Source organism: Bos javanicus, chromosome 5, assembly GCF_032452875.1.
Source record: "Bos javanicus breed banteng chromosome 5, ARS-OSU_banteng_1.0, whole genome shotgun sequence".
NCBI classification, from domain to species: domain Eukaryota; kingdom Metazoa; phylum Chordata; class Mammalia; order Artiodactyla; family Bovidae; genus Bos; species Bos javanicus.
Genome location: NC_083872.1, coordinates 32,087,051 through 32,096,983, shown reverse-complemented (window position 1 = coordinate 32,096,983; position 9,933 = coordinate 32,087,051). Strand labels below are relative to the sequence as shown.

Here is a 9,933-nt window from a genome sequence, read left to right as displayed (position 1 = left end):
ATTACACCTATTTTTAATATCTATAGATAAAAACTATCTTTTTTTCTGCAGAGAACTGTTTTCATCCCTTCTAAAACTTTACAGCCACAACAATTCACCAATCTTTGCTGCTCTTTCAAATCAAAGACTTTTGGAATTCAAAACAAAACCATTTTTCTCAAGGTGCTGTGCTATGCTCAGTTGTATCCAACTCTTTGCGACCCTATGGACTGAAGCCCACCAGGTTTCTCTGTCCATGGGATTCTCCAGGGAAGAATACTGGAATAGATTGCCTTGTCCTACTTCACAGGATCTCTTTGACCCAGGGATCAAAGACAGGTCTCCTGCATTGCAGGCGTGTGAGTCACCAGGACCTAACTTCTGAAATCAAAAGACCTAACTCTTTAGACCCTATTTTGAAATTCAAAATAAAACACAGATTCTTCTGGGCTCATTCCTATCATCTCTCAGAAGTACAGAATGTCTAAGGCAATGGGTGGAGGTCAATGATGTAACAAAAATTCCCAGAAATTAAAATTTCACAGTATTATCTCACTATTGTATCATTTGTATGAAATGAAGCCTGGGTTGAGGGTGGGAGGGGACAGTCAGTTGTCTCAGATCTATGAGGTCACAGCTGAGGTCACAGAAGAGTTGAAAAGGGCTAGGTTGATAGGTGAGATGATAGGAAGCTGTTGTGAGATGCGGCTCAAGGAGGAGAAATTCTAGGAGGTTAGGGGTAGGGAGAAGAGCTATTTGGGGTGCCCAGTTGGGTAAGTTTCTGGACATAATTTTCTTATTAGTTTCTGACTCAGGTTTGGAGATGGGAAGGATGGGAGGAGGGGTTCTGGGAAGCAACTTCTCAAAGGAGGATTTAACTCTGAGTCACTGATTTGACCTGTCAGCCCCACATGTTTTTGACAGTATCAGCTTTGGGGTTTCCCTCATGCCTCCAAGACACTTGAAGGCTGGAGCTCACAGACCTACAGCCTGTGGTGCTACCCTTAGGTGCCTGACTAGGATGGAGGATGGGATGGGAAATTGTCCATTCTTGAATTTATTATATTACTACTTCCTAACCTTGTCTTAGAGCCACCGTTACCTCAAGCAGCCACTGGCCCACTCCCTACCCCAATCCCAGCCAGCTATTATTTTTTCACTGAGTTTCTCTTTTCTCTATCTACCTTCTCACTGGAATTTCTTTATCTGGTGCAAACACTTCTTCCCTCACACCCTTATCTTTACACGTATGTGTACATGCACATACACACACATTCACACAAACACACTGACCCATTCAAAATACAAGTGCTTCCTGAACTACTGAGACATCTGTTCTGGTAGTTCTCCAACAGGGAAGTCTCTCATCATTTACCTGCCTTCTTCCCCTATTCATTTACTCCTCTCCAGGATGTGGAGCTATCTCCATCTTCAGCTCCAGAGCATCTAGTTTCCGTTCAGACTAATGGCACAGCATGCCTTCCAAGATCAAGAACAAGAGGGAGGAAGGAACTCCAGGCAGCAGAAAAGGTAAATGGGGTTCATGATGACCTTCAAATGTCCTTAGATTGGATATTTTCTGTGGGAGAAGAATCAAGGTCCCCTGTCTCCCATACCTGCCACAGCTGTGCCTATTTCCTAGTTGGGGAAAGTTGGGACTTTCACGTATCTTTTCTCCTCTCCTTAATGGAAGGAACGAAAGCAAGTCATTCTCATTCTACTTAGAAGGTGGGCATCAATCTGAAATTCCTGTAGGAGGAGTTAGTTGAGAATACCACCAAGGGGCATTTATTTATCCCAAGACCAACTTTCTCTAGGAAGTTCTTATGTCCTCTACAATGTAAATCAAGGCCAGATGCCCGAAACTTTGCTTTCCTTGTCCTAGGGTACAGAGAATGGCCAGAATCTGCTGCTTTAGGCTGAATATGAGACCCAGGCAATATTATCCATAAAATCTGAAAAAAAAAAAAAAACTAGGTTTTCTGTGCACTTATAGGTCAAGAAAGATTCAGAAAGGAACTGGAGCCTTGGTTTGAGCTTTTAAAGTATGCAGGAGATGTTATAAGAATTTATAGGAAGCAAAAACTGACAATATTGTAAAGAAGTTATACTCCAATTTTAAAAAAGCTACCTAATGTATGATTATATTTATAGGACATTCTGAAAATGGTACAACTACACTGAGAAGAAATAGATCAGTGCTTAGTTAACAAAGTCTTGGAGTAATGGAAAGAGACTGATTCCAAAGAGATAAGAGAGAATTTTGGAGAGTGAAGGGGGTGTTCTATACCTTTACTGTGATGGTGATTACGTGATGTTTGCATATGTCAATGAGCAAAATTGTACATGATAAAGAATAATATTTACTGTATATAAACTATTCCTCATAAACCCAGCTTTATAAATTGTGATTCTAATTACTCAATGTCTTCAGCACCATTTTAGCCAACTTCCATGAAATGCACAGTACCACTATTTCCAAATGTATTGAGATGTCTCTCATCATCAAAACTAAGAATGCAGGAATAAAAAAAAACACAGGATTTTGTGTAGTAAAGACTTTAAAGACCAAAAAAAGAAAAAGAAATTAGTTTAAAGGAATTCAGGAAGAAAAAGAGTTAAAAGTGTCTTCTAAGGTTTCTAGGTGGCATATCTGATTAAGGTGCTCATAATGATTAACTGAGCCTCAAGTCTGAGAGCCATTGAGAAATTGCAAAGCCTGACACTTGGAGGAAGATAGAAGCAAGTTCTAAGAATATGAGGAATAGTTATGTAGTTCCACTACAGAACTATGAGAAGAAAATAGTTGGTAGGTATGGAGTCAGAGAGTTCTATTTGGGAAAGTGCATTCTTGTTGTTCTGTTCAGTTGCTAAGTCGTATCCACTCTTCGCCACCCCACAAACTGCAGCACGCCAGGCTTCTCTGTCCATCACTATCTCCGTGAGTTTCCTCAAACTCATGGATGCCTTTTAATCCTTATTGTTGCCTAATTGCTCTGGTTAGGATTCCCAATATCCTGTTGAATAGGAAGGTGAGAGTGAGATTCCCTGTCTTTCCCTAACCTTGTAGGAAAAGCTTTTAGCTTTTTACCATTAAGTATGACATTGGTTATGGGTTTGTCATATACAGCCTTTATTATAGTGAGGTGAATTTCTTCTATAACTAGTTGTTGAGAGTTTTACCTTGAATGGATATTGAATTTTATCAAATTATTTTTATGCATCTATTTAGAACATTATATGATTTTTATCCTTCATTCTGTTGATTTTGGGCTTCCTTGGTGGCTCAGCTGGTAAAGAATCTGCCTGCAATGTGGGAGACCTGGGTTAGATCCCTGGGTTGGGAAGATCCCCTGGAGAAGGGAATGGCTACCCACTCTAGTATTCTGGTCTGGAGAATTTTGTGGACTGTATACTCCATGGGGTTGCAAAGAGTTAGACATGACAGTGACTTTCACATTCTGTTGATGTGGTGGTGTATCACAATTGATATCCATTTGTAGAATCATTCTTATAGCCCAGGGTACATCTCATCTGATCGTAGCGTATGAGCCTTTTAATGCATTGCTGAATTCAGTTTGTTAGTATGAAGTTGAGGATTTTTGCATCTACATTGATCAGGAATATTGGTGTGTAGTTTCCTTCTTGTTGTATCCTTATCTGGATTTTGTATGAGAGAAATGTGGGCCTCATAGAGTGAGTCTGAGCATGTGCCTTCCTCTTCAATTTTTTGGAAGAGTTTGAGGAGGACTAGTGTCAATTCTTTGGTAGAAATCACCTGCAAAGCCATCTGGTTCTCAGCTTTTCTTCATAGGGAGGAGTTCGATTGCTAACTTAATCTTCTTACTCATTATTGGTTTGTTCAGATTTTTGTATTTCATCATGATTTGGTCTTAGTAGGTTGTATGTGTGTGTGCTAAGATGCTTCAGTTGTGTCTGACTCTTTGCGACCCAATGGACAGTAGCCTGACAGGCTCCTCTGCCCATGGGATTCTCCAGATAAGAATACTGGAGTGGTGCCGGGAGCCGGCATATTGCATATTGAGTGCATATTGCATATTGTATATTGAGTGCAGCACTTTCCACAGCATCATCTTTCAGGATCTGGAATAGCTCAACTGGAATTCTACCACTGCCAGGAGCCAGTGTGAGGAACTCCGCCTGTGGCAAAGGTCATGAGGAAGGAGGCTCAGCATACGCAAAGGCGGGATCGAGCCTCAGGAGTCCCCCTGGAAATTCTCGAGCATCTACCCCCAAAACCAGAGTCTGCCTACTTTCTGCTTTGTGCTTTCACCTACACCTCTGACTTTACGGGGGGCTGTCCCCCACTACCTCTCTCTGAAAAAAGAGTTAGCTTGCAGCTCCAGTTAAATAATTCCTAGGTGTGACAGTGTTCCAACCTACAAACTCCTTTGGAAATCCTCTAGCCTGCCTGAATAGGTTTTTCCGGCCACATGTGATTGTTCAGAGCCTCCCAACTGTGAGAGGCAGGAGATGTTCTAAACTGTCTAAACACAGATTCCTTTGAGTAGTTAAAAGATTGATTAGAAATTGTATTGGTGAAGGGTTTTTCACTTATTGGGCCAATGTTTGCTGCTAAGTCTCCATATCCCTTACCTACTGTGTCCTTGGCAGTGTATTGATTAATATAATTGATGTTAGTAGTAGCTTTAATGTTTGTAACCTTGGACCCTTGAGTTAATTCTTTTTCTTGTTGTAGCCCACCACACCTTTGCCCTATAGGAATGCAACTTTAATGCTTTTGGAGGGTGGCGCCTGACTAATCACCTTTAGAGAAAAATAAGTTTTCTGAAGAAAGGGTCTTAAAATGTTAACAGGCCTCCGGGCCAGAAGATGATGCAAATCACCTAAACTTTTGCATATGTTAAGTTTGCAGGAAGAAAGCCTGGCTTACGGCATGACTCTACCCCTTCCCCCATTATCCTCTATGCATAACTTAAGGTATAAAAACTACTTTGGAAAATAAAGTGCGGGCCTTGTTCACCGAAACTTGGTCTCCCCATGTCGTTCTTTCTCTCACCTTCTGGCTGAATTATTCAGCCTCTTTTCTCCACTGAATTTCCTCACTGAGCTATCCTCATTCTATTACTCTTTATATCTTTGATGAATATTTAACTAAATAGGTCGCCGATGCCGTCTCTCCTTCGAATACCCTGGATCAGCCGGGACTGGACCCCGGCAGAGTGGGTTGCCATGCCCTTCTCCAGGGGAACTTCCTGATCCAGGAATCGAACCTGTGTCTCCTGCAACTCCTGCACTGCAAACAGATTCTTTTACTGCTGAGCCACCAGAGAAGCCTGAGTAGGTTGTATATTTCTAGGAATTTATCCATTTCTTCTAAGATATCTACTTTTTTTTGGTATATAGTTTTTCATAGTAGTCTCTTTGGTATTAGCTGTGATATCTTTTTATATTTTTATTTAAGTCATTCTTTTTCTTCAACATATTTGTTGTTTGAGTGCTCTTTAATTTCCACATGTTGTTGAATTTTAAGAATTTCCTCTTGTTATTGATTTCCAGTTTAATATCATTGTGGTAGGAAAAAATACATGATATGTTATCAATATTAAGTTTGTTAAGCTTGCTTTGTGGCCCAGTATATGACTTTGCCTGGAGAATGTTCTGTGTGTGCTTGAGAAGAATGTGTATTTTGTTGTTATTGGATGCAGTGTTTTGTATAGATCCATTTTGTCTATAATGCCATATGTTTGTTATTTCCTTTATAACTCTGCCTGTATGATCTATTCACTATTGAAAATGGGGTATTGAGTTCTGCTCTTATTATTTTTGTCAGTTTTTCCCTTTGGTTCTGCTTATACTTGCTATATATATATTTAGGTGCTTCAAAATTGGATATATATATATTTACAACTGTCATATCATCTTGATGAACTAACTCTTTATTATATAATGACCTTCTTTGTCTCATATGACAAAGTGTACAGTTTTTGACTAAAAATCTGTTTTGTCTGATATAAATATAGCCAGTCCTGCTCTCATTTGTGTACCATTTGCCTGAAATATCTTTTCTCATCCCTTTACTTTCAGCCTATGTGCGTGTGTGATAGCATACAGCTGGATAGTTTTAATTCATTTAACTCATCTGTTTGGAGAATTTAATCCATTTATGTTTAAATAATTATTAACATGTAACTATCAGTAATTACCATTATTACCATGTTGTTGTATTCTATTCTGTAGTTGCTTTGTTTCTTCCTTCCCTTCTTGCTATCTTGTTTTGTGATTTATTGAAATTCTGCAACAGTTTGCTCCGATTCCTTTTTTTAAATATAAATTAATTTATTTTAATTGGAGGCTAATTACTTTACAATGTTGTATTGGTTTTGCCATACATCAACATGAATCCATCACGGGTGTACACGTGTTCCCCATCTTTTGTGTATCTTCTAGAGGTTTACATTCCCGTGAGACATATCCTACAGTATGTCTTTTTAAGCTGGTAACAGCAACTGAATACAAAAACTCTACATTTTTTCATTTCCCTTCACATTTTATATCATTGATACCACTAGACCTCTTTATAATATGTATCCATTAAAAATTATTGTATTGATAGCTATAGCTACTTTTAATACTTTTAACTTTCACACTAGCACTACAAGTGATTTAATAAGCACCACCCTTACAATATTTAAGTCTTCAAATTTGATTATATATACCCCATTTCCAGTGAGATTCATACTTATGTTTTCCTCCTGCTGTTTAATATCCTTTCAACTTGAAGAACTCCCTTTAGCGTTTGTTGTATGCCAAGTCTAGTCATGATCAAGCTTTTGTTTGTCTGGGAAAGTCTTTATCTCCACTTTATTTCTGAAGAGTAGCTTTGCCAGGTAAAGTATTCTTGGTTAGCAAGTTTGTTTGTTTGTTTTCAACACTTAGATTGTATCATCTTACTCCCTTGTGGCATACAAGGTGTCTGCCAAGAATACTCTTTTGGGACTTCCCTTGTATGTGGTAATTCACTTTTCCTTGCTGCTTTCCAAATTCTATTTGTCTTTGACCTTAGACAATTTGATTATAATGTCTCAATGAAGATTTCCTAATGGTCAGCCTCCTTGGAATTTTTAAGCATTGTGGATCTAGATGTTAACTTCCCTACCAGATTTGGGAATTTTTTCTGTCATTATCTCATTAAATAAGCTTTCTACCATTTTCACTTTCCCTGTTCCTTCTGTGGCTTTCAAAGAGCCCATATTATGTCATTTGATGGTGTCCCATAGTCATATAGGCATTCTTTACTCTTCTCAGTTCTTTTCTTTTTATTCTTCTGAATTTCAAATTATTTGTCTTCAAGTTCAATCATTCTCTTTTCTTCTTGATCAAGTCTGCTGTTGAAGACCTCTATTGAATTTTTCATCACAGCCATTGTATTCTTCAGTCCCAAGAGTTTGTCTGGTTCTTTTTTATAGTTTTCATTTCCTTGTTGAACTTCTCATTTTGCTGTTTTCTTGATTTCCATTCACTGGTCATCTTCTCTTCTGGCTTAAAGATTCTTTAATATAACTGTTTAGAATTGCAATTGATCTCCATTCCTTTGAGATCCATCACTGGATCTTTTTGTCCTTTTGGTGGTGTTACGTTTCCTTGATTCTTCATGTTCCTTGAATTCTTGCATTTGTCTCTTCATTTGAAGAAGCGGTCCTCTTCCAGTATTTACTGACTGGCTTCAAAAGTGAAAGATCTTCACCAGTCAGCCCAGCCAAAGATTTTGGGAGTCTTTCAGGTCTTTCCTATGGGTGCACTCTTCTCTGTTTTCTTGTTACCTCTTTAGGAGAGGCCTTCTCTTAATCCCCAAAAGTCAGTCTGGGTACTGAGAGCCTCCTGTTTATTTTCCCCAGAGTATTCAAGATTCTTTCAAATGTTCCTTCTCTCATTCTCACATAGTTTTGCCAGCTGCTGATATCTTCATACCATCTGAAGAGGCTTTTACTTGCCATCTGCAGAGGCTAACATGTTACCATCTCAAGGTTATGTGAAATACTAGGAGCATTTGTGGAGAAGGCAATGGCAACCCACTCCAGTACTCTTGCCTGGAAAATCCCATGGATGGAGGAGCCTGGTAGGCTGCAGTCCACAGGGGTCGCTAAGAGTCGGACACGACTGAGCGACTTCACTTTCACTTTTCACTTTCATGCATTGGAGGAGGAAATGGCAGCCCACTCCAGTGTTCTTGCCTGGAGAATCCCAGGGACAGCGGGGCCTGGTGGGCTGCTGTCTATGGGGTCACACAGAGTTGGACACGACTGACGCGACTTAGCAGCAGGAGCATTTGTCAGTCAGTTGAGGGATGTTACTGACAGGTGAGAAGTCAAAAGGTGTTCTGGATAACCCTCTTGGTGGAGTTCACCTAGATCTAATAGGTGATCTGCAGCTGGTTCTGGAGATCCATGTAGTGAATGCCACGAGTGCCCGCCCCTTTCTTCTGTTCCCAACTCCCCCAATACTATTCAGCTGTGCCAATCACCTTAGCCATCTGGGTGGGATTAGACAGAAGTGGGCCTCCTAGTCAATGTCTTATAAGCCTGGGAAATCAGAGAGCTAATTCCACTCTCACTTCCCTCATAGGAGAAATCACAGGTTGAGAGGGTCTCTACTGGCACTAAGCTATGCTGCCTTTGGGGAGGAGTGTCTTGGGTGGGGGCGGGGGGGAGTGAAACTGTCTTTCTTATCCTCTTCAATGCATCTATTCATGGATTTCTTTTGCTTAAATGAGGTTTTGGAAGCTCTCCCCTGGACTCCTGATTTCCCAAAAGGTATTTCCATCCATGGATGGTTGTCAAAATTAATGTTTATGCTGAAGATATGAGGGCTGTAACCTCCTATTCTGACACTTTTTTTATGTCACCTATCTAGTGACTCATCAGATTTTTATCACCCTTTCTTTCCAGAAAATCCTTTGAAGACACAATGAAACCAAAGGTGGGTAAGACTTCCAAATATACTAGTTCCTTTGGGCTTCCCTGGTAGCTCAGACGGTAAAGCATCTGCCTGCAATGAGGGAGACCTGGGTTCGATCCCCAGGTCAGGAAGATTCCCTGGAGAAGGAAATGGGAACCCACTCCAGTACTCTTGCCTGGAAAATTCCATGGATGGAGGAGCCTGGTAGGCTACAGTCCATGGGATTGCAAAGAGTCAGATATGACTAAGCAGCTTCACTGGTTGGGAATCAAGGTTCCTGGGGAAAGCAGAGGTGAACAGGATGTGTTCAGGAGGCAGGAAAACTGTCTAACAAGAACCATATCTTGGAAGACTTGGGCACTATAGCTCAGAATGCTCTTGATCAAGTGGTGGGTCATTGTGCACCAAGACTAAGTAACATCTTCAATGCCACAACTACACTCAGTTCAGTTCATTCGCTCAAGTCATGTCCGACTCTTTGCGACCCCATGAATTGCAGCATGCCAGGCCTCCCTGTCTACCACCAACTCCTGGAGTTCACGCAAACCCACATCCATCGAGTCAGTGATGCCATCCAGCCATCACATCCTCTGTCGTCCCTTTTCCTCCTGCCCACAATCCCTCCCAGCATTGGAGTCTTTTCCAATGAGTCAACTCTTCGCATGAGGTGGCCAAAGTACTAGAGTTTCAGCTTCAGCATCATTCCTTCCAAAGAAGACCCAGGACTGATCTCCTTTAGAATGGACTGGTTGGACCTCTTTGCAGTCCAAGGGACTCTCAAGAGTCTTCTCCAATACCACAACTACACTAGATGACTTCAAAAGCAGGCAGGCTATATATGTGGGTATTTATAAGGTGAGTCATCATAGGAGTCTGCTTATATCTGTTACCGACTAGTTAGATTAAGAGATGACAAGGCATATGGGCTGAAAAATGGCTCAATAGGGCTGAAGAAGACTTAGGGCTGCCTGACAAATGGCATGCCTTTGAGTGTCCATCTCAACTCCAAAAAAT

General features: G+C 40.6%; 1 protein-coding gene across 2 annotated transcripts in view; it reads left to right on the top strand.

The window, feature by feature from the left end:
• Nucleotides 1-617: 617 nt before the first annotated feature.
• C5H12orf54 (chromosome 5 C12orf54 homolog) overlaps nucleotides 618-9,933 on the top strand; it is a 24,460-nt gene continuing 15,144 nt past the window's right edge. The window contains exons 1-3 of one of the 2 annotated variants that reach the window (XM_061416303.1): nucleotides 618-752; nucleotides 1,390-1,509; nucleotides 8,910-8,940. In XM_061416303.1, coding sequence (XP_061272287.1) covers nucleotides 1,445-1,509; nucleotides 8,910-8,940 — 96 coding nt within the window. In that variant the 5' untranslated portion in view covers nucleotides 618-752; nucleotides 1,390-1,444. The remainder of the gene's footprint in view (nucleotides 753-1,389; nucleotides 1,510-8,909; nucleotides 8,941-9,933) is intronic. The other variant, XR_009736388.1, reaches the window with a different exon arrangement.